Here is a 24,673-nt window from a genome sequence, read left to right as displayed (position 1 = left end):
TGCGGGGCTGGGGCCCGGGCGGTTCCGCGCCCAGAGCCTCCCCCGCGGTACGGGGGGGTGGGAGCTGCTCCCCAAATCGGGGGACAGTCCAGGTCCGGCCATGGGGCATCGTTGTGTCGCTGGAGGGCAGCGGGATGCGTGTTGCCCCCCCCGCTCCCCCGTACCGTTTGATGGAGAGCCGGTGTGGGCGATGGGGAAGGGGATGCGCGGAGCCGGGGGGGCCGGAGGGGGCAGCTCCAGCCCTCCTTGCTGCCGCGAGCGTAAACCTGCCGCCTCTTCTGCAGTGACGGGGACTCGCGTCCTCCTCCTATCCGCGGCTGCAGCTCTGCTGCTCCATCACATTATTATTAGGGGAGGATGCGAAAAGAGAAAAACCCAAACCCAACACACCCAAGCAAACAACCCCCCTCAACTCACGGTACCCCCCTCCCCCCGGTCGGTGGGACTTGCAGGACCAGCTGCGCTTCCCTGGCCCTGGGGAGGAGAGGCAGAGCCGGGGAGGCGGGGGAAGGAGGGGGCCGGGGCCAGGCAGACACAGGGAAGATCGCTTTTGTCTCCGGCACGGCGAGCGGCGCAGGGGCTCGGTGCTGCGGCTGCCGGAGCCCCCCGCTCCCCACTCCGCTCCCGCAGGCACCGCGGCGGCGCCGCCGGGCTCCGAGGCTCCGCGCCGGGGAGCGGGCAGCTCGCCGGCTCCTCATTTCCCCCCTCCTCTCCTTCTCTTGGTGTTATTTCTGCCTTTTCGGCGTAGAGGGTCCCCCACACGCACGCACGCTGCCCCCCGCCCGAGGTTTCTTTGGGTCCAGCCGGAATTCGCGACGCTCCCGGGGATTTTCCCACCCAAGCTGGGGTCTATGAGCGGGAAGGTGATCAAGCCCAAAGAAGAGAAAGATGCTTCCAAGGGTAAGGCAGGCGCAGCCGCCCCGATAACCAGCTCGTTCCCCGGCCCGACCGCGGACAGCCCGACCTTACCGGGCCGGGAGGGGGGCACGGCTCCGGTGGCAGCCGCGGCTCGGGGGACCCGGCACGGGGAGGGAGCGGCGCCCGGCTGTGCCCGGCGTGCGGGGCGCTGCACCGGCACCCCGGCACGGCGGCTGCGGGGGCCGCTCAATGCGGCACCGGCGGGAGTCGGTGCCCCCCCTTTCCCTGCCGGGGAGGGGGCGGCTCCCCTGCCGGGCCGGGGGCGCTCGGCGCTGCGGCGGCCCCGGCCGAGGCGGGCGGGGCGGGGAGACATCGCCATGGAGACGCGGAGCCGGGGCACCGGCGGGGCCGGGGGTGACCCCAGCCGGGGCTGGGCACGGGGGGCTTCCCCGCCCCGGTTCGTCCCCGCGGCGCTGGGGGCGTGCGGGGCCGGGCTGCCCGCGCCGGGGGGCATGGCCGGGGCTGGGGGAGCGCAGGGGGCCCTGCCGGGTGCGGGGCCCGCCCGGGGGCGAGCCGTGGCGAGCCGTGGCGAGCTGTGGCGCTGCCCCCGGGCCCGGCCCCGCTCGGGCTGTGGGGCCGGTGCGGGGCTCGCCGTCCCTCGGAGCGGTGCCCCTGTGCTCCTCCGTGCCCCCGTGTGCTCTCTGGCGCCCGGCTGGGCTGGGGGGGACCCGGGGAGGGCTGTGGGGCGGGCCTCCCCGCAGGACCAAAAACTACTCCTTATTCACTAGTTTTGTAAAACGGAGTGGGACACTTCCCTGTCATTTACTTTTTTAGCAGCCGAATCAAAGCTAGTCAGCCTTTCTATTCTTGATAAAAAGCCTTTTGGTTTCATGATTTTTGAAAGTTTGTATTTAACACTTTAGAGAGCTGTTTTGGTGGTTTTTTTTTTTTTTAATGTTAGTTTTTTTTCCCAGCTCTGTCTTTCCCCTTCTCACTATGTTCTATGTCCAAAACCTTAGCGTTTGCATCACATTTTTTTTCTCAACAACACAATCAAGTTCACCACTCAGATGCATTTCAAAACCTTACATATTTCTAGATAAATTTTTTTTGCCTTTACAGTATTTTCTTTGAAGTTGAGTTGGTTTTGATTTTCTTCTATGGTGGCCTTATTCACTAAATTGCACTTTAAATAATTTATTAAGCAATGCAGAACAAAAGATTCCCGCCTTTCTGAGGAATTATTTTGCATGATTTAGAACTGTGTTATAATAGTAAACAAAACGAAATTGCCGTACTTGTGCTATGCTTGCCTGAAAGCTTGTTTTTTAAAATCAAGCTTAGATATGCCATTTCGTTCTATGATTATAAGTTTTAGTGACATATTTCATGTCGGAAATTGCATGTGTACAGGCTTTGGCACATGGCAAACCAGTGGGACAAAGGCATTTGTACCTGCTGTTAATGAGTCAGTAGTGCCTTAGACGTGCAAGGCTTTGATGTCAGTGGTGACAGGGTACCAGAAGGTGAATATTCTGAGGCTCCCAAGAAAAGCAGTTGGTGCTGATGCTCTGCTTCCAGGAGACGCTGCTACGCTCTTTGAGCTCATATAAAAACTTTCTCTGTTATCACCAAGTGAAGAGGCAGTTTTAGATACAGCAGGAGGAGCCGGTACTTGTGTGAGGTGGTTTGGTACCGCTGTAGGCAAATGAGTCATGGTTAACACCTGTGAAATACGCTTTTAGAAAGGCTCCGGGGATGGTGATAAGGAGTTAATATTTACTAGTTTATGGATAGGCTGCATGGTCTTCTTCAGCCTCTCGAGTTGTAGACAAAAATAGGAAATGTTTTTTCCTCTGAACCACCTGAATTCTCGTTTGGTGATTGCAAGTGTTAATACTCTTAAGTGGGGCTGTTTAATTTGGCTCTAGCCATAGTAAATCCAGGCAGTGATGGGTGGGTTTTTTGTTAGATTTTTTGGTTTGGTTGCATTTTTTTAATATAGTAAAACAGTAATTTGCCTGGAAAGGATGGGATACCATTTCCTGCGTTTTTCTGCAGCTGTACTGTGGCACTGGAGTCCTGAGAGAAAGCTCTGTGTTTTTAAGTTAGTTAACTCCTCTTTCAAAGAACAACATAATCATGTTTCATATACGAGTAGTTTATTGTGGTGATATGTTCATGTACCCCCCCCATTCTGTAAGATAACATGGTGTAGTTTTAATACCTGCTGTGAATGCAGGTGTCCCAGGGTTATATTTGCCTAATAAATGTGGAATACTTCTCAGTGAGAGCAGTGTCAGCTTTTCTTACTCCCGAAGCTTCCTTAGGCATTGCAGGGCCATGCATGAGATGAGTCTTGGCTGTAGTTCCCTACTGAACTTGGCGAGGGCCATGTTCAGCCCAAGTGTACGAGCTGCTCTGTGTAAACTGTTCAAAGACACTTTCTTCAGTCGGCTTTTGGGGTGGGTCTTTTTAGACAAAACTGATTTATACAGAACCTTGAAAGGCTGTGGATTTTGGTGGGAATAAGCACAATCCAGACCAAATACTTATTGCCTTGCAGTGGTTATTTGCAGTTAAATTACCCGTTTGTAAAGTCTGTGGTGTCAGTGGAGTTCTGCAGGTGTTACAGAAGTATCAAAATCTATCATTACTCAAAATAGTTGGGGTTTCTTCACTTTTCTGAAGCCAAAGAGGAAAGTAACTGCTTGCTTTAGAGTTTGTTGGTCCCACGTACAAGTCCTCCCTAGAAAACCAAGTGATGGACTGTGTTCTGCTCGATATCTGGTTGCTTTTAAAAGTGGCTGTGGATGTTTGAGAATTATCTAGCCTAATTAATCTAAATAAAGCTCATGGATTAACAGAACGAAGTCAGGGATGTGCACCTTTACTTTCTGCAAGATACTGCATTAACTGTGAGTGTGTAGCTATAAGATTATGGCACATTATGGCGCTGATTTCCCCTCCCCCTATTTTTTTTAGACTGTGTGTTAGATGCAGGGTGCTGTAAGCCCAGGTATCCTCCCAGCTGCTTCCCAAAGGCAGATGGGCAGCACTGCTGCTGCTCCAGGGTGGAGGCTGTTTGTAGTAGCAAGCAGCTGGTTCCAGAGAGCAGCCTTGTCCCCTCTGGGTTGGTTTCATCATGGGGCAGGTGTCTGTGTCTCTCCTCACTGTGCGCTGTTTCCAGGGTTGGCAGGAACGTGATGTTCTGGAGAACAGCTCAGCATCCTGCCGTGGTCTCTAAGGGTTGGTAGCAGCTTGGTGGCAGCTCTGTGCTCAGGAATGCCCCGGGTGCATTCCCAGGACAGTGCAGTTCCCACCACACAGGTTCTTGTCCTGCCCCGGAGCTGCTGTGCAGAGCCACGGGTGTGCCAGGGCAGGGGACTTACCACAGTTTTCCCCCAAAAAGTTTTTGCCTCGCACTTTGAGAACAGTGCGTGGAGTGTCCCCAGCCGTCCTTGGGGCTGTATCAACATAACCTATTTTGAATTACAGATTTTTTTATCTTTTATTGGGGGGGGGGGGAAGTTGTGGGGCAGTAGGAGAGTATTGGGCATTAGAAAGGGAGCTGAGATGTGCTGAAAGCCCTGTCCTTTGGACCTGGGCCTTAGAGAGCTCGTGCTGTCTGGTATTACAGCCAGACTCTTTCCAGAGGCTGCTGTGCAGTTTGTGTGGCTCCTCTGAGCAAAGTCAAGAGCTGGAGCAGAGAGTCTGAAACTAAATCTGAGGAAGAGATTCATCTGCATTTGTTTTTCTTTTTACTAAGGGGATTATCTACTATTGGCTTCCCCGTCAAAGCAGATGAAGGGGGATCTTTCCTGTCACCATGCTGTCACCACAAGAAACTTGGGTAACTTTGTCCAAAAGTCTGATAACCTTAGCCATAAGCAGTGAGAAAATAGAGAGTGTATTTTCTTCTGCAGAAAGCAAAATAGGAGCATTTTTGAAGCTGAAAGCTTCTAATCTGAGAAGAATGTATTGAAATAGTGACAGTAACAGTGAAGACTTTGGAAGCACAGGTACTATTCTAATTCAGTGACAGCAGAAAACAAAGCACTTAGAGAAATCACTTGGCAGGAGAAACAGAAGTCAGAATTTTGAGGTATCTATTACTGCTTTTCGTGGCTTTATGGGAATACAGTATAATGCAGCTTGTGATTGAAAGGTCTGGAGAAAAGCTGACAAAAATAAAGAAGCTGATCTCAACAGTTACATTTCTATAGTACTGAATCATGAGAAAGTAACTTACTTCAGGGACTGAAGAGGAGCCTCATGTAAGCTGACCACGTCTTGGTCTGAGTCCACGGAATCAAAATTAGCAAGTGCAGACCCGGGTGAGAAGGGGGAAGGGAGCACGGTGCTAACAGCCGCAAGTGCTGCTTGGCCAGCTCCGGTCACAGGCAGCGCATTTCTTAGTCCTTTTGTCAGAAATTTGGGTGCCAGTTCTTTTGCATTTCGGAGAAAAAGCCCCACCAAACAGCAGCAGCAGCTGCAGTTTAGGATATGAACTTGAGTGTTTGTTCAGGCAGATGTTTGCCAGCAGCACGTTGGGTCTTTTTGTGGTCAGTTGGTGCTATTGACTTGCGCATCAGAACTTGTGTTTGTTTTATAAACATTTAATGACACCAAAGAATTAGTATTAAACTCAATGCTTTTGTTTTGTTCGCTTCACACTAGAAATCTCTGAGCCTCCTGTCTGAGATTGCAGATCCACTTTGAATAGGTGCCTGCATTGCCCACTGGAAAGCGACAGCCAAAATCTGGGGCACGACCCACACCATCCTGGGTATTAATGCTGCAGGTTACAATAGAAGCTTAGTGCTTGGCTGAGGTCCTGATCCATTCAAAATTCCCATTGACACCAGTGGGAGTTCTCTGTGTCTGCCTGTGGCATTGCCTCTGATTAGTGGGTGGTTGTTAATGTGCCCATGCTTGGAATATTTACAGTAACTACCTCCTGTTATGACTCATTATCTGTGACTGCCTTTGGTACCACAAACGACAGTAACTCTTTATAAAAGAAACATCCTTCCCTCTTAAATCCCAAGACAGTGGCCCCTCACATACGTTGGTTAAACATCAGCAACTCAAAAGTCAGAAGCAGTCTTGAGATCAAAATGCCAGCACATTAGTGCTGATGCTCTTCAATGATTTTCAGTGTTGAAGAAATGCACAGTAAGGCAGGATTTTCAGGGACAAGCTCCACACTCTGGGGTTTGTTACAGTGTTGGTTCTTGTGTGGCGGCTGTCCATGCCAAAGAACTCGTGCTGTACAGAAGGTAGTAAAAGAGAGTCATCTTTTTTTTGTTTCTAGAGGGAAACTTAATAATAGTTGCTTCTTGGCAGATGTCAAATCTCATCTTCAAAGGAAAAACTCCCAGGCAGATGAAGCCTGGAGGATGAGTAGCCCCACAGAGCATTGCAGGGCGCTGCAAAAGGAGGAGCACCAGCAGCCACAGCAGATGCATAAGAATGCATGGCTTAGGCTTCTGGCATCTCTGGTCTGTGGCCACCCACAGTATACTGGAGACTTGTCATTAACTGTATTTGTGCCATTTACTGTGATTTCCTGCAAGGCATTGGTCTTACCCCTGTGCTTCGGGACTTTACTGCTGCAGCGTAGCCGTGGGTCAGATGAATGTTCCTTTTCTGCTTCTGTTCCTCACAGTGTGTTATTGCTGTGGTGTGTTGAAGAAGACATGGCTCCAGAGTTGCATGAACCACTTCTGCAGGACCGAAGACAGGGCAAATCCCGTTCCTCAATCTCCCTGCAAGCAGTGAATCCATGCTTTTATAAAAACCTCTGTAAATCCAGAGGTGTCCTGTGTACAAACAAAACATTTGTAGCTCTAAGAGGACAAGCTTCACTTGCTAGCCTACAGCTGAGCATTTTCAGACCAGGACTTTGGTGTTGATGTATGTTGGAGAGGAACTGCCCTGTTAGTGGCTGGATGCTTTCACAGATTCTGTGGTCTTAGATCTCTTCTGTGGGACTGAAGATTTCTCAGCCACTCCTATTCCTCTTAGCTGAGCCTGGCTCTAGAGCTTGTGTACCCCAAACTGTTCTTTCCTCAACTACGTCATTTGGCCTAACAAAATTCCCTGCTTTTCCCAGAACATGTCTTGGTCAAGCTTACATGAAAATGCAGGTTAAAAACCAAAATGAGACAACTATGTTATATATGTTATTTACAATAATCCTTTTATTTTTGTGTGTGGTATATTGGATAAAGGGTTTCCTTGAATTGCCTGGTCTGGTTTCTTGCTCAATATTTGTATTGTGTTGCTGAGTGAAATGAAGGCGAAAATAATTTGAATTGCACCCTCAGGCAGGTAACAATTCAGTTCTTTTCATGAAGAGAGTGTAAAGTGAGACTGTTCTCTACTTAATTAGTTTTGTGAGAGTGATGTATAAGGCAAGGTCAGTGCTAAAGGAAGAAAGGGCTGGCATGGATTGAACGCTGCTTACGTTGTTTGAATAATTAGAGCATCACTGTGAGGTGGGGGGGAGCAGAGGACAGAAATGAAGTGGGAAGAAGAGATATTCCTGAAATAGCAATCGAATTGCCATTGATCTGGGCTGCATTACATGTACACAGTTCAAGAGTGACTAAATCTGAACTAGTGGTGGTTTGTTACCCTTGGCACTGGTTGTGCTTGTAGCTGAAATGAAGGTGTGTTTACAGAGATCCCTCTGTTCTGTGAGTGAGGCTTGACACACCTGAGGTAAGGCTCTCTTGGCTGCTTTAAGAATAAGTTGTTTAACCGGTGCTTGGTATTTTTGATACATGTGCTTTTAGTTACCACCCAGTTTAGGATGAATGCCATTTGTGTTAGTGGGATCAGATCAGAGGTAGGCATCGTGTAATCCTCATCTGACCCAAGAGTTGCACAGCATTTGCTTTGGGTGTCACTTTTGTAAAGTGACAGCTTCTCCTCTGTTGGTCACTCTTAGACGCCAGCGCAGGGCATCCAGTGGCGGTGCTGAACTGCTCCGGTGGGTTTCTGTATCCCTGTTCCTGTGAGCTTTAGCAGCTGACACGTCCCAGAGGTGGGGTTGCAGGAGCAGCAGTGGCAGTACCCACCTGACTGTCCTTCTGGTCTTCTCCCTCCTCCATTCCCTGAAAACATACCAAGGTGGCACCAGTGTTCCTGCCAGGTTTGGTGAGGCCTTTGTGGAACCTTCTGGAACCATCTGGAACATTCTGGAGCCCTCTCGGGGCAGCTCTGTTGTCACCTCACAGAGGCCCCTGAGGAAGACCCCTGGGCAGTGACACACAGCTCGGCGTGGTGACAGCGAGGGCCGGTGGCTCGGCCCCAGCCTCTGGTGGCGAAGGTATCGGGCGACTTGTCCTTGTCCTTGGGCAGGAGTTGGGCAGTTCCCTCTCTCTCCTGGCTGCAGGTGACCATTCCCACGTGCCAGTGGCTTCCCCAGGGACTGCACAGGAGAGGTGATGACCATCAGCTCTGCGCTTCCAGCAGCTTCACTCAGGTTTTAGCCACTGAGTTTAATTATGGAAGTTTAGGAGTTCTGAGCCACTTTCCCCTGCCCCCCATAGCCTGTTTATTCAAATCCTGTGGTAATTAGCACTCATCTAATGGTTTGATTTTTCTGTTCATTTTGGGTATTGAATCACAGAATGGTCCACAGTGGAAGCAAGCACTGGAGCTCCTCCAGTCCAGCCCCCTGCTGAAGTGGGTTCTCCTGAGCACATCACTCAGGAAGGACTGTGTCCAGACAGCTTTTGCATATCTCCAGCAAAGGGGAATTGGGAGTTCTCAGTGTTTTTCCTCTTCTGTTGTAGGTGACTTTTTTGCTCAAATTTTTGGTTTTCATTAAATGAAGGGAAAAAGTGCAGGACATTTTTTCTTGCATATAGAATAGAAATAGAAAGCAAGTATGAAAGAACTAGAGAGGAAAGCTAGGAGAGAGGGGCAGGGGAGAGAGCCAGCAGGAGAAGGGAGCGGTGCAGACTGAGCTCCAGGTGAAGCACAGCACGGCTCTGCTCGCGCCCGGCCGCGCTCACTCTCACCTCCCAGCAGACACAAGCAGAGAGGACTACTGCTGATTCTGTTCTTTCAGCCATTTCCCAGCACTTACCAAGAAGATGGTAGGTACCGTTTTTTTTCCATTGTGTCTCTTAAGTTGTTCACTGGTACTGGCCACAATGTTCAAGTAGCTGAGGCTCGATTTACTTCCACACATTGTCAATGTGCTGTCAAATTGCTTACATAGAACCATTTCTCCTTTGGATTTTACATCTGCTCTGGAGTTCTGTGCAGCTGCCTTTTATGTTCAGTACACATACGAAATTCTTGTGTTGCTCTTATATCTCAGTTTGCCCAAGTTGTGCTACAGTACTGCCTCAAAAACGATAAATGTTTTAATTGGAATTACACACAGTGCTCCGAACTGCTGTCACTTACACTTTGTTCCTCTGAGTGCTGCAAGAGAATAAGAAACTACGATGGACCCAATTGTCACTGCAAGCCATTGTCACTTCTTGTGGGGTGCAGAGCTGGAATACCTGATCCGTGAAAACCTTTCCTTGTAAAACAAAGATGGAGAGGTATTTTTGGGAGTTGTAGTATTGGTGGGAATTACAGGCATATGCATTTCCTAAGGGAATAATGATGTGTAATTGTTTGAGGCCATCATGCAGTGCCCGTGCTCCTTCCTAGCCCACGCTGCCGATGTTGAAATGTTATTTCTTGTGCCTGTAAAGAGGAGAGAGGTCTCTGCAGCCACGCTGGTGTGCAGTCAGTGCAGGTTTGTCATGTGCTCTGCTTTACGTTTGCTTCTCATCTTGCATACCAGTGACTGAACGTTCAGAGACTGCCAAAAATAGCTGACTGCTTTCAAGTGATTGGGCAAGGAGAACTGGAGTGACTTTCATCTGCTGCTCTTCTCTTCCTCCTGCTCTGCTCCATGTTTGCTTTCTGAGGAAAGGATATTGGGTTTTCAGTTTTTTTGGCGGAACTCAATAAAAGGTGGTAAAAGTGAAGTAAGTCAGACAGGATCAAATAGCAAGTCTCTTCTTGATCACCTAATGGGAAAGCTACAGCAGCAGAAGGTCAGAAGTCTGACTCCAGCTGCAGAAAGATTCCTGGGGTGAAGTGTGACCTGTTTCAGATCCACTCCAAGGTCAGGATACTTCCTGGCTGTGGAGGCTGATAAAGGAATGTCTGCTTTAGTGCTGGAGGTTCGTTTGTACCTGGCTTGTTGACCATATAGAGCTGTGTTACTTGGCCACTGGCAAGCAGCATGTTTGGTTTCTTGGGCTGGAAGAGGGGTTGGGCTGTTTGTTTTGAGGTTGGGTTTCACAGTGTTTGGTTGGTTGGTTGTTTTTTTTTTTCAAATTATCAGTGCAAACCCCAGTTTTCAGGTTCTGTTTGTATAACTGTGTCTTTGGGAGGGATTTCTATCACATGATTTCTGGGGTGTTGGGAGTAATGAGCTAGTCTAAGTAATAGTCTTTTTGTGTGGGGTATCCAGTTAGTAGGTGATGGAAAGGAGTGAAGGCTCTGTAGATAGTGATCCAGTAACTCCTGTGCAAGGAGAGAACAGCATGGAAGACAGAACAAAGGTAAACTTGTACTTTTTACTAGTCGTTCATTTAAGAACAGTAGATGTTCTTGTTTAGGGATGCTTAATTTGAGTGGCAGCAATTAGTGAATGTAGAGGAGGGGAGGATTATGCAGAGCTGTAAAAGTTGTCAATTCTTTTCATAGCGACTTTCAGGGTTTAAAATTTTGAATTTGTTCCCCCTCTGGGACATAAGCAAAATTTCTTTGAGGTTACTCAGGAGAAATAGGCACACTGGAACTATTTTAAGGAAAAAAACCTGTCAGGTTTTCCATGTCTGTCCTTGTTCCACCCTTGGTCTGAAAAGGCCTCCCGTCAAAACTGAGATATTTGTGCAAGGCTTTTGAGTATGATCAGAAAAATTAGTTAGGCACTTCTGAAGAGTGTTACGAAGAGATTTTGAAATGTATAACAGCTGAAAAAAAGCACAGTTTCGAGTGGTGTGGAGGATGGCAGGAAGCTCAGTACCGAGGCGGGGGGGCTGTGCCTTTTGGTGTGGAATTGTCTGGTTTTTATTTCACTCCACATTTGATTGTGAAGGATGAACTTTTAATTGCTTTGGGATGATTAAGAGGTGCCAGGCTGAGAATGGAAGGGGGAGAAAGTGTGGTGTGGTGGCAGGAGAAAGCAAATTCTGTGAAACTTAGCACAATGGAAAATTAGCTTTGAAAAGTCTCTGGAGAGCACAAGGAAGCTGAAGAATGTAACGGAAGAGAGATATTATGGGCATAATTTATCAGTGTTCCTGGAAGTGTAACAACAGCCTGGCTATGTATTTCCTCAGTGCAGAGGGTGGATTTCTGAGGAGCAGAGAAGAAGTGATGGGGGTAAGTTGAGGCAGAGAGTGATCAGTGGAGCCAGAGTCCAGGGGAGATGTGGAGTTGGCAATGGCAGAGATGGAGATCGTGAGGCACGAGGAGGAAAAGGAACTTACGGATTTGCTGCAACTCCAGGGCTTTTCGTAAGAAGACCAAAGATACGTGTTTATCATCACTGTTGGCAGGAGCTGGCAAAATCATTAGCATTTGGGCTGCTGAAGCTGTTGCAAATACTGAGTGTATTAAGAGAAATACCTCTGCAGCAATAAAATGCCTTTTCAGAAATACCTTTGCAGACCAGGTTATCTGGCTGAGTTCATTGCCTGAGGATGTTTTCTACCAGTTGGGTCTTTTGCAGATTGTCTGAAAAGTACCCAAATTGTAATGTGGCAGGAGAGGGCTGAACTTCTAATCAAGAGTGGCAGAACTGGGTTTACAAGTGAAAAACAAATAAATCAATAAATAGTTAAATATCTAGAAAGGAGACCCAGCTCAGTGGGGTCTATAATGTTCTGGTTAGTCAGAGCTCAAGGATCTAAAAAAACTTCAGTCATCTTGTCTGATTTTTCACCTTTTCAATTTATAAAACGGTGAGTATTTTTGTTGCTTGTTAAATCTGTGTATTGGTTCGAAAACTCAAGAATGTATTGGTTCAAACACTCAAGAATGAATTTGGTTTTTTAAATGAAGTCTTCAAGTTGTCCCCTGCCTATGCCTAGGTTTCCAAAGTCTTGCTTTCCATTTACCATAGGACAGAAAGATCTGTCCTGGGCTTGCACTGGGTTGGGACAAGTGCTGTCCTTTAATTACCAGTCCTGTCAGAGCCCATGTGTGGCACCAGTGTCAGTGAGCCTTGTGATCCCCAAAATTGCTGGAATTACTGCTTGAGTTCTTCTGAAGCTCAGGAGCTCTGTCACAGAAAAGATAAATACATTTACTGGTGTGTTGAAGGCAATGTGGGGGTACATGGGCATTTTCACTTAATTCAGAGTGTGTGCTTCTGCCAGACTTAACAGAATAATTACCAGATAAAATTATTTGGGATTTGGAAGCCAGATCTTTCTTTCACTGATAAAACAGCTTGAAAGAAAAATTAGGTCTCTGCATTTTCTAATGGCATGGATGGGGTTAACTTGGTAGTACTGAAAGTAAAGAATCCCCAACAGCCCTGCCTTTGAAACTCATAGTAATACCAGACTGCAGTGAAAGCACACAGGTTTGATAGCCTAAAATGCTGCAGAAGAGACTTGACAATCTGTCCTGCAAGGTGCCAAGCATCTCGAGTTTTCATTTACCCAAAACCTGATAGCACTCTGGTTTGGGCCCCTTATCAGTGAATGTTGTATATTCTTGTCATGCCATGTTCCCGCTATCGCAAGTTCTTACATTAAATGTATTTCAGAAGGAGCAACTGAGTGTGCATGAGGAAGCCTGAGTGAGTGACAAAAGGCTTATAAAAGAAATCAAGAAAACGTAGCACACTGTGATCCGTCTCGTTCAGACGTGTCTGAGTGAGCTGTTTGTCACGGCCCTGCCTCTGTCGCTAAGGGAAGATAACGCATTGCTCTTCTTTCATGAAGTTGTGAAGATCATTGCCATTAATTCATCAGCAATTCTTACACTCAGTGTGAAACCCTGTTCTTTTATAGGTCTTTTCTTAAAGTGCTTTTGCCTCCTCAGTCAGATCTCTAATTGCTGTTCTTATTGCTGCTTCAAGCATTTTAAACTATCCCTGTGCCTGGGACGTGTTTGAATAACTACTGGTAAGAGACTTTGATAGCTCATCAGTGTTTATTTGGGTGGCACCTTATAAAGAACAGAGCCTGAGCCAGTACTGTCTTGTCAGGTTAGATTGAAACATGATTTGTGCTGCTCAGTATTAGCCTTGCTGAATAAAATCCTCAGTGGAAGTGTGATATGCTTTGCATTTCATAGTGCTGACCGCTGTTGTGATGAATATTTTAAATGTTTGCTCTCTTTTTTTCAGTTTTTTTCTTTATAAAAAGTGTGGGGGGGGTTGTGTTGAATCAATGTTCTGTTTTAAGATAAGCCTGAAGATTGCTAAAATAAACTGTAACTTTGAGGCTTGATTCTGCACTGTGGGATTTGTGTGTGTACAAGGAATTGCCATGATAGTTCCAGCAAGTTTAATAGAGACTGAAGAATGTAAGAGAAGCAGACTTGGTTCCTGAAATCCGATCTTGCAGCAGCAAAAAACCCTGTTGGTGAATAAAAGGGAGCAGAATCCTGTGTTTGGTTTGCATCCTCAAAGATTGCCAGGAATATGCTGTTAACTGAAACTGTGTAGTTTGAAGTTTTACCCTGTCCTGTGCTGGATGTCCTTGAAGGCAGCTGCTGCCTCTCCACTTCTGCTGTATTATGGTCTTTTGTGCTTTAAAATTTGGCTTTGGGAATTATGCTGTATAATTCAGTCTCTGGCATTATCTTCATCTTTATCTGTTTCTTATTTATGTTTTACCTTTATTCACATAAGTATTATTGACTCAAAGGTCTTGAAGGATCATTAACACCTTGGTAAATACAGTGTGAATGAAGAGTCTTTAAAAGGTGGTGGCATCAATTTTGACCCAGTCAAAATACCAGTACAAAGCATGGAAATGTTAGTTTTATGTGCATTTTCTATTCAGTATTCAGATCTGCAGTGTGCTCTGTGATGTCTCTGTGTTTTACTGTATAGAGAGAGTGGCTGATGCTTTATAAATTCTAGCTAATACCGCTGTGATCAGTGTAAGTTTATTGCCAGATAAACAAGCTCTTTCTATGGAGCATGACTGTACTTGTAGGCTTAATACCCTGGCTGCACTGATGTAAACAATCATTGGGCTGGCTGGTGATTAGGCTGGGCTAACCCAGCTCTCAGAGCACCCGGCAGTTTGAGGCTTACGATCAAGCTGTGGGAACAAACCAGATCTGCCTTTGTTTCTGAACTTTTAAATCTCTAGCAGTGAAGCGGGCTGCCCTAGTCTGCCCAGCTTTATTTTCCAAGATGTAGTTTATTCCTTGCCCACTGACTTGAGTAAATCAATTAGAACTTGTGTGTGTGTGTGTGTGTGTAACAAGGCTTTGACGTGAGCTAATTGATCAGGACGTGCAGACATGTGAGAAAGGCGTGGGACAGGTTTCAAAGCAGAGGACTGAAACTTGATGAGTTTTCTTTTGATGTGATGTGGTGGTAGCTAAGTTCCCATCTTCTGTAGTCACAGGCTTTTCTCTGGGTGCTGTGGTATTAAACACTCCTCTCTGTAGGTACCCAGGTTCCTCTTTTTTCAGCTTGTCCTTTTAGAAACATGTCATGTCTCGATCCTTTTCACCTCATCTGGGAGGGAGGTTAAGGATGGAAGACCCAAAATGCAAAGACTGTCAGTTGTCCACCTCTTTCAGTAGGCTAATACAGTTCACTAATTAATTATTTCCTGCACCTTGGCTACCTCTGGAAACTGGTCCCTTTTCAGTGTCTCTGCCTCTGTGGGATGCTGTCCACAAGTTGGGATGACAAACATGTAAGTCCTTCCTGTGCTCCTCTAAGTGCCTCGTAAACCACAAGGATCTCCTTTACATCAGTCTGAAGCACTGGAGGGTGCAGCTAAAAGGGAATGAGTGCCTTGCCAGGCTTTCCTGCAAAGAAAAGGCCCTCCCTTACCCTCAGAAGAGGTGATGGGTGTCTGAACATGGCTCCCACAGCGTGTCTGCTGCCCGAACGAGCGCATGTGCGTGAGAAGTGGCAGGAGAATCAGCGTCCACCAAGGACCCAACCTTCCAGTGCATCACTCCCCAGTATTTTTAGAGTTGTAACAGTTTCTCGCTCTTGTTTTTCCTCCCCAGAAAAATGACACCTTGTTCAAGCTGCATGTGAACTATTGGGAATTGATGAGTTGTTTGTGATCCGGAATCCGAAGTGAGGGCAGGTATTGCTCACTGCAAGCTCTTCCTTTTCAGGCACGGAAGAAGACCTGATGAAAAGCAATGCTGCTGAATCTTATTTTTAGCTTCTGTCCTGTGGTGTTGTTTTTGTTGTTGTTGCTTGATCATTTGGGTTTTTTTTAGATTTGAGCTGCTTCTGTCAGGGGTCACGTTCTGTCAGAACAGCTTGGAGTTGTGTGTTTATTCTGTTGGTATTACTTGGTGGCCCAGCCTTGCCTCGGTGCCCTGTGGCTGATGTATCCTGATGTGCTGTTGATGTGACTGGCACTCTGGTGTTGTTCCAAGGTACCTTGTACAATAAGCACATTGCCTCGGGCAAATTAACGTCTTGGTATTGATGTGTATTGTACATGACACACCCTCAGAGTGCTGTTTTCTCCCCGTGCAGCCATGTCCTGCCCCGGTGCAGCATTTACCCTGCGTTGCCAATTGCTGCAGCCACCCCAGAGGGCCCTGGCCACCATCCAGCAGCTGGTGCAGGGACACAGGCCAGGTCACTCTCCTCCTTCAGCACTCTCCAGGGCTGGTTGGATGCCTTTGGCCTCTGCAGATTGGCCTGACTTGCCTGCCCCTTCAGCAGCCTCAGTGGCTTGTGTGGGACTGCACACAGCAGCTTCCCACCTGCCATGGTTTTCTGTCCCAGGAATCCAGCAGTAAACAGAGCACAGCCTCGTTCCTTTGCTGGTGACTTGTTACATGGTGGTGCTTCTTGGCCATGGGTCACCATCAGTACCAAAGTATTTTGTAGGATAACCTTACGCTGTCCCCTCCGGCCTCTTGCAGATATTGCTGCTGTCACTGCATCCTGTTGTCCAGGATGAAGCCAGCTGAGGTGATTCTCTAATGTAGATGGCACGTAGATACATAGGGTGTCCTCATCCTGTGGTTTGGTGTGCCAGTTACCAGTCCAGTGGGATATTTCTGCTGGGTTTGGTGCTGATGATCCCAGCCTTCTCTCTGTGCTTGGTCAGGTGACAGGACATGCTGTCCATGAAACATCCATTATGGTCTGTGCAAGGTGCTTTTGTCACCTGCTCATTGAAAACGTTTTTTCTGGGAACGTTTGGTTTAAACTGCTTTGTAAAAATATTCTTTATTGACTATGTGTCTGTGCACTGTTTTTTGGGGATTTTTTTTGCATCCCTTCAAGTTTTCCTCTTTCCTTCCTGGCTTTATTCTTGCCCTGGGCTGGGATTGCTGTCAGATAGGCATGGGAAGTTGATGCAGATCCTGTGCCCATGGTGTGGACCAAGCTCTCATCTTTGCTTCTGTTATTATTAATGCCTTCCTTCATCTCCTCAAGCCCCTTCCCTTGTAGCACTGACAGCTAAATTGGAAACCAACTTCAACTCTGCTCTAGCGGCGTTTTGCCCAAGGTGCTAACAATCGACTAAAACTGACTCAGATCATGATTTTAATTGGTTTGATTTTTGCCAGTGGCTTTAGAAAGAAAGCAAGCTATTTTAGTCCTCCTTCATCCTTGGTCAATTTTATTAATCTGCCTGTGGTTTTACAAACCTCAAAGACTTTCAGGAGGGGTGGATGTTTGGGAGTGAAGCTCACCCTGCAGTGCTGGTTTGGTTTCTAGTGGGCACCAACATTCTGGTTTGGACATGCAGAAAATTGCCAGTTTGAGGGGAGATGACGCCTGTTGATTACTGTGAGAAGGTGTTTTTCATATAAGAGCGGAGGCATTCAAATGCCAGTTTGTTACTTTGGTTTCAGCTGTCCTAGCTGTGATATTTTTCTCCTTGGACTGCTGGCCCTTGCTTTTAGAACCAAGGGAGGATAATTCAGCACCTGTAAGTGTGGAGAGGAGTGATGACACGTGTTTGTGCCATCTTACTGTGGGACAGGAGCAGTCAGTTTGCTTCAATTTTTAGTGCTTTGATTCTTTGGCAAACACCAGAGGTGTTGAAACTACTCACTGATGCAAAAAAAAAATGATGCAGGCGCACAGGTTTGGTGTGTGAAGGCATTTTCATGGGGGGGCCTCCAGGCACACTGGTAAAAGAGCCTGCACTCCTTCTGCGCACACATCCCTGCAGTGAAAGGACAGATAACCTTCTCTGAGGGTCCATACAGCTTTCTTCAGTCTGTTACCGCCTTCTGCCTCCCCAGCTGCACTTCGCTGCTCTCTTGGCTGGGCTGATAGAACAAATTATGGGTAACTAGAATGCCAGTGAGAACTGTTTGAATATCAAAACAACAACAACATCTTGAATAGAACATGTTGCATGAAAAATATGCAAGCAGCTTTGTCTTTCTGTTCATAAGATCCTATTAGGTGTAAACTCTGGCTCCCCATGATCGATGGTTTGAATGACTCTTCACTTTGAGGCTGGATTTGTTGAACTGTGGTGGTTTAAGCTTCTATGAAATGTGCTCAATAACAAGGTCAGTTCAGGCACTGGTTAACTGGAAGTTTATGTCCTTTCCATGAGACATATTTGTTCAATTACATTACCTGCTAATTGTATTTCTGAGCAATTTCTTGCAGAGACCTATAGCTGTGTGTTCTTGATATGAAAGCTGTATTATTCTCTCGAGGAGATAATCAGTGACGTACTGAGCTCAGCTCACGCTGTCTGCTCTTTGCCTCTATGCTAAAACCTGAATTTTAGTGGTAGAGGAGAACTTTTCTGTCTGTTCACCCATTTATGATGGAGGTGTTTATTGGATGGCTTTTCCTTGCAAATAGATGAATTGGTTGTGATTATTTTTTCCCTACCCTAAGTTATTTAAAAAACATAATTTATCATGAATTTTTTTGTGCTATTTAAAAAACACCAACCTGAAATAGCTATGGGCTATGCAGTTCATTATTAGAAGGCTCTTCTGAATCAGAAAACAATGTCTCTTTTGAAAATACATCACTTCGAAACAGAAATCCTGCTGACTGGTGCTGGACGTTGGAGTTTAGAGGTGGAGGAGTTTCTGCTTTCCTGGCATGTGAAGAGCATCTTCTCTCACAGCCTCATCGGGAGAGGCAGCTTTTGGAGGGAGTACAAGTCCTTTCCAGAAGTGGTGATGAGGCCAAAGAAGGCTCTTGACTTCTCGTGATATTAATGGGCTGAAATGGAAAATGGGAAGCCTTGACAGGGCTGGTGAGTTGGCATAAAATTCAGCCTTTAAATTATGGTTTGGCACCACAGACTGCTGATGGCACTGAGGCTCCTGGGGTGTGGTAGGCAGAACCCACTCCTCCAATAAAAGTTTGTCTTTTTCCTGCATCAATATTTATGAATTTTCCCCTGCCACCCTCCAGGCAGCAGTGACCCAGTTTTAGGGTACTGGGTATTTATGGGAGATGGGGGTGAGGATAAAATTAGGGTATGAATGTGGTGTTCAGGGCACTTCACAGATCCATGGCTGTGGATCCTCTGTGGATGTCATGTGTGCTGGGTAATTTTATTCACCATCTTAATCACCATGGGTTTGGGAACTGTCAGAAGGAGGACAGTGGGTGATAGTGAAGGGTTCTCTGTGGCCACAGCCTGGTCCAGTTTGAGCTGGTCCTGCCATCCTCCACCTAAGGTGGTGTGCCCAGTATGTCTGGCCAAGGGCTCCAGCACTGATCTGTGTTGTGGTCCGTCCTTCATCCAGGTTAGTGGGCTTCTTCAGGAGGAACTGGCTAAATAGGCAGTAGTGCACAGTGGTTATGTGAGGTGATTTATGAGTCCTCGCTGATCTGAAATAATATCCTCCCATTAAACTGTACATAACCCATCGGAAATGACATTTTAGAGAATACTTATCCAAAGCCCAAGAGATCATGGCACACTGAGTCTTCTGCCTGAGAAAAAACAGGTATGTTGTAAAGAAAACCATTTTGATCAGATTTCTCTTTCAACCTTTTTATAAAGGTGGAGAGCTGGGTATTGAAGTTGACTGTCATCCTAAGTTCCTAGCTTTTAAATTGCTACCAAAATGTAATACCTGTACTTCTGAAGGTTTCTGAGGTTTCGTTATATGTTTTTTTTTAAACTGAGGATGCAGTGGTCAGGGTATTCTCTAAGTCATTACATCCATATGTTAAATGAACAGCCTGTGTTTTGGTTTGGATCAGAAGGGATGCTGGAGTGTATTCCTGCACTCGCTGAGCCAGTGGATGCTGAGAGTTGTCTTCAAAATGGTCAAGTCCTTTCTCAGTGTAATTCATGGATTGTGTGAAAGCCTTCCTTAATTGAATAGTACCTAATTAATATTTGATATTTCAGGGTTGTCTTCTCTGCTTTGTGTGTACAGGCTCTGCTGCAGTGCTTTCACACTGAAAGCAGATCCCCAGAAGATGAGATTTTCCAGGCTGCTTAGCTAAGTAAATTCGTCTCATTAATAATAAGGTCTGCACAACCTGGTGCTTCTCATTTCAGTGGAAAAACTTTTCAATGACCGTATACATCCTGAGATTGTGTTTATTCCTTTATGCATGGAAATCTGGCTGTGTAACACTCCAGCTGTTCATTTTTTGTTATGTTTTTAGTAGCAGTATTGCTATTAAATAGTCACTGATAAAACTTCTCCACAGATCAGGTTTAGCTGAACAAAATGTGTGGCTTGAGCACCGAGCAGGCAGGCAGTCGTGAAAGCAAAACGTCAGAGGAGAGTTGTACATTAAACAGCTGACATTCAGATGGGCAGTACAGACTCAGGATTATACAGTTACTGCTCATCATTGACATTTTTTTGTCTTTGTCTCCTGAAAACCCTTCTAGGCATCTTTCAAAATAGCATCTCTCTGTCCCCGAATATGTTTAGAAAAGCTTAGCCACCGAAGAATCTTAGCATGAAGTCTTAGTGCTTTTCATTGAAGGGATTAGTTCAGTATACCTTACAAGGGCACTCAATTTCTTTTCCAGTACTCTCAGATGTTCATTGTATCCTTTTCTGGGAAACCATTCTCCCTCTGCAGTTTCTACAATGGTTCTGGCTTTCTTTTGTCTTCAGGCTCTTGTGATCAAGTGCATTTTACTTGTCCAAGTTTCTCTTTTTCTGTTCACGGTAAATATGCTTGGGCTAAACCCACAAGTCCTCAGTAGTGCTGTGATGGAGTTGCTCTGTAAATACCTGGTTGTGGTTTGTTCACCTGGTTGTGCAATGTTTCTTGTATGCTTTTAGTCCTTTTAACTATTAGGTAGTTGCAAGCAAGACAGAGGGGAAGGAGAGTGTCTGGAGCTGAACTAATCCTCAGCAAATGCCTGTGAGTTCCTAAATGACAGTGGTAAGACAGAAAATTGAAGCAGACCAGGAATCTGGAGATGTAAAAGCTCCTGTCTTTGATGGGAGACCCATGTAAGTGCACAGCTTCCATTTTCCTTTCCTAAGTAATTTTGTTCTGACTACAAAATCATTATTTCTGTGGGTTTTGTTGCTTTATACCATGGAATTTGGGTTTTGAGGAATGACCATGCTGGGAAAGGCCTGCAAAGGTACAGGGTCTACCCAGACCATGGGATGCTGAAGTACCCTCTGAACAAGGGAGAGGAAGCATCTGCAGGACACCCCAGGATGCTCTGCGTTTGTGACTCCATCTGTGGATGGGCTGGCACATCTGCATGGCAAAGCACAGCTCTGTGCAGGCACTGCCTCGGGGTCTGGAGGCTGAGTCTGTCAGCTCACTGCTGTGTCCCGTGGCTGAGCCCTTCTCTGACTAAAACACACAGTTCTCGTTTGAGAGGAGGGGAGCTGGCACTTGCCTGCAGCATTCTGCAGTGTGATGTGTGGTGCAGTGCAGATGTACCCCTAAAGGTGCCAGGAAAACAAAGTCACACAGGTACTCTTGATGTTACTACAGGAGACAGGTGCAGTTTAAAATTTCTACTCTACCCTCCTACATCTAAAGACCAAGTTTTCCAGCAGTGCATCAAACCTGCTGCTCCACAGGATCCCTGTGCGTCCGGACACCACTTGAGCAGGGCACCTGTGGGTTTCTTGCCCTGTATAGCCTGTGTTGTGTCTGGTCCTTCAAACACTCCAGAAAATGTAGTAAATAGGGACCTTGGGGCAAGCAGCTCTTAGAGACTGGGACAGGCCCCTGGAACAAGAAGGGAGAGGGCAGTGGTGCCCTGGGGAGAAATGCCTCCAGCCCTTCTCTGCTTCGTGGGTCCCATGGCAGATAATTTGGAGCTGGTTTTGCAGGTGGGCTGCTGCGCTGGGCGTCAGCACCAGGCGGATTTGCACACCCTAGCTGATCCCAGGATGTCCCTCTGGAATTTCCCAGGGATTTTCACACCATCTGCCTTTGGACCTCCCATTGAGAGGCTGTTATGGGTGAGACCACGGTAGTCAGGAGGCTGATCAAATCCAGTCTCTTTCCCTGGAGTGATCAGAGAGTCTTGGCTCCTGGAGCTGCAGCGTGCCTGGAAACGCCCGGACCTTTGGTGTCTTTGTGCTTTGATCTATTATTTTCTCAGCTGACTCCCTGTGGACCCTTTCCCTTGTGTCCTACCTGCTTTCTCCACAGCTGCCAACCTTTCATGTCCCTCACACAGTGCCCTTCTTTCCTCCACAGGTGCTAGCCATCCTTTCCCTAAAGTTGCCTAATTGAATAACATAATTAGGTTAATTCAGAGCAGTCATCTCTTAACCTGTATTTAGCCTGGAGTTTGCTTCTGCTTTTGTCAGATCTGGTGAAGGGATTATGTGCCAAAGACTTGTTCAATCTTTCCTAATAAAATAGCCAAATAAGTGACATAGTTCTTTCTTTCTGTCCTCAAACCACCATGGCTATACCAGTGCTACACTTGGAGACATGGATTTATTTGTCTGACTCTGCAGAACAGGCCCATGATTGATGCAATTCAGTGCTTTTTACTTAATTTCTTATGATTACGCTGGTTAATTGGAACTTTAGAGAGAGCTTTTAGTTGTTACAGATATGCAGGTGCCTTCCTATTTGTCTGCAGTCCTGCATTATAACAATTCAAATCATCAGCCTGTAATGTCTTCATGTTAATTAGCCCTTTTGTGAGATGAGATTGGCAAATGAATCTTCATCAAGCAACTGATGAGTACATCTGTGACTTTGTAATTTAAGACTAAGGTTAATAAGGCCAGGTCCTGGTGGGAATCAACTGGTGGTCTTGGTTGTAGAGGTAATGAGTCTGGCTTTCCAGTTTGCATGCCTCCATTTTCAGAGGCTGGCTAAATTAGTAACCAGAAGCAGATGTGAAGTACATTATCCACTCTGTAGATGTTAACTACAGCTGTGCAGAATAAACAAATCTCACTTCTTTAGAAATACAGGTGTGTGCTTTCTGAAAACGCTGAGAAGGCTCATTCTCCTTGTAGTGACGGTGCCAAGTAGTTACTAAATACGTGTTCCAAATGGGGCTGGTGTTTGGGAGTACCACGCTGGCTTTGGGCTTTCATCAGACAAATCTTCTGTTCTCTGCTGTTCCCTTATCACTTGTGGTTTGCTTGAGCAGGCTTATTTGGCATCTGAGCCTTGTGTTAATCTGTGCACAGATGTGACCGTGGCCAGCGGCTGTGAGGCATCTGTCCAAGCCTGGGAGAACAGGAGTCAGATTTGCTCTTGTTCTGCTTTCCTTCACAGAGGTACGAAAATCCTCTTTCATAGTGGATCCTTCAAAATGTTAGTGATTTACATTCTGTAGTGAAAACAAAGCCCCAGATGAAATCCTGGGTGGGTTTGTGTGATCTGTGCAGGTCACCTGCCTTCAGGAGGACAGAGTTGTTTCATGGAGCAGGAGCCCTCAATGTCTGCCTCATTCTGTCCTGTTCTGCTCGGAAGCTGAGCTAAACCTTGTGCCTGAGACCTGCACCCAGAGTGTTTCTTGCAGGAGGAGGTGGTTGCCTGTATGAAAAAGGCAGTATGTTTCATGGTGGGGTTTGCATTTCATGTCTTGATTTAAAAAAGCCCGTGTATTTCTTATGCCCTGCTTATGGATGTTGAGGATCTCAAAGACAGCATGGAAGTGGTGTTCATATGGTACTTCTTGGCATCAGAGGGATTAAAAGATCAGCTAGAGCCATCTCTGTGCCCGAGCTGACTGTTGCTGACTGTTGTCTCCCATGTGTGGCACTAATGTGTAAATCCTAGAATTGGAACTACCTGTTCTATGCAATAGCATTTCTGCTAGGTTTTAGTGCAGCAAATCATATTTTACTGTAATTTATTGCTTGCCAGTTGATGTAAGTTATAGATACTCATTAACTTTGGAATAAATACTAAATTTTACTCTTGCAATTACAAGGCAGTATTAGGATATAATTTAAATCGGCTTTAATACAGAATGTTAAGAAAAATGAACAGGATTTTAAATGTAAATGACACATATTTATATGGGAGCTCTTTACCATGTAATTATTAATCTGCATGCCCTACATGTCTAGATTACGTGTGAATGTTCTTTGTGCATTAAGTGCAAAGTAATCAGAGGTAGAAGATGTCTTAAAGATAATAAAACAAAATCAATTCATTGTGTTAATGTATTCATGTTCAAAAGCAGGTGAAGACTCTCAAAAACATTTGCCAGAGAGAACATGATTTGCAAAGAGATGGAACAGGGGGGAGAAAGGAAAACCCGTGGGCTGGTAGTGTCATAGCTAGTAACATAAAATCACAACAATGCATATCAGGAAAGTAAAACACTTATTTGTATAAAAATATGAGGATACTTCTAAACCTGTTACATAGAACGGGTGCTGTGTTCCTTAAGTTCCCTGGCTGCTGCTCCTCAATCCAGCTGTGTGCTGGAGCTCCCACTCAGGTTTGAAGGGCATGGGTTTGGGGATGGTTCCCTTGGGCAGCGTCCCCTGAGCTGGCTCTGGTGCCCAGGCTGCTGTGCCTCCCTGTGCTGTGGCACTGCACTGCAGGGGCTGTGTGCAGGGGCACAGGTGAAAGCTCCTGGTGGTGAGATGGACTGAAAGTGGTGCCCAGTACGGGGGTGAAGAACCACCTGGGCATGAGAAACAGCGGGGTGGGTGTGTGAAGAGCTCCCTGCCCCTCTGCGCTGCCCTTCTGCACACAAGTTCAATTTGACACCATCTCTACAGGATAATTAAAATACCTGAACAGTGTTTAGCCACAGAAGGGGTCTTAAACTTCTTTGGTTTTTGCATGGTTTAAAACTGAAAGGGAGAAAGTTTTTGTGGCTGGGTCCATATTATTAAAAAACCTGGCTATAAGCTTCAGTGAATGACCAAGTGACTGTGTTGTTCTCACATCATTATGTCAAAGTAATGCAACTTCTATATACAGACATCTGTTCTGCTTTGCACTGAGACCTGAGTAAGGTTAATAATTCAGATAGCTCTCATATACGCCCATGGATTATTCGAGTCTGGTACTTAGCATAATTATGAAGCTTAGCAGGCAGTTCTTCTGAAGCTGTTTTGACAAAGCTGTAGATAGAGGAGTTTTAAGATGAGGTGCTGGAACACATCCACTGAAAGGGGAAAACAGTTTTGGTATGGTCAGTACTTTGTTGGAAAGCATTAAAGC

At 46.2% G+C, this 24,673-nt stretch overlaps 1 protein-coding gene across 2 annotated transcripts in view; it reads left to right on the top strand.

Annotated features, from left to right (window-relative positions):
- Positions 1-568: 568 nt before the first annotated feature.
- Positions 569-24,673, top strand: part of FGF13 (fibroblast growth factor 13) — a 239,877-nt gene continuing 215,772 nt past the window's right edge. Inside the window, exon 1 of one of the 2 annotated variants that reach the window (XM_032123717.1) lies at positions 569-900. In XM_032123717.1, coding sequence (XP_031979608.1) covers positions 852-900 — 49 coding nt within the window. In that variant the 5' untranslated portion in view covers positions 569-851. The remainder of the gene's footprint in view (positions 901-24,673) is intronic. The other variant, XM_032123722.1, reaches the window with a different exon arrangement.

This window comes from Corvus moneduloides, chromosome 14 (genome assembly GCF_009650955.1).
Source record: "Corvus moneduloides isolate bCorMon1 chromosome 14, bCorMon1.pri, whole genome shotgun sequence".
In the NCBI taxonomy this organism is placed as follows: Eukaryota; Metazoa; Chordata; class Aves; order Passeriformes; family Corvidae; genus Corvus; species Corvus moneduloides.
Note: the sequence above shows the minus strand (reverse complement) of the source record. Positions and strands in the feature narration are given on the sequence as shown.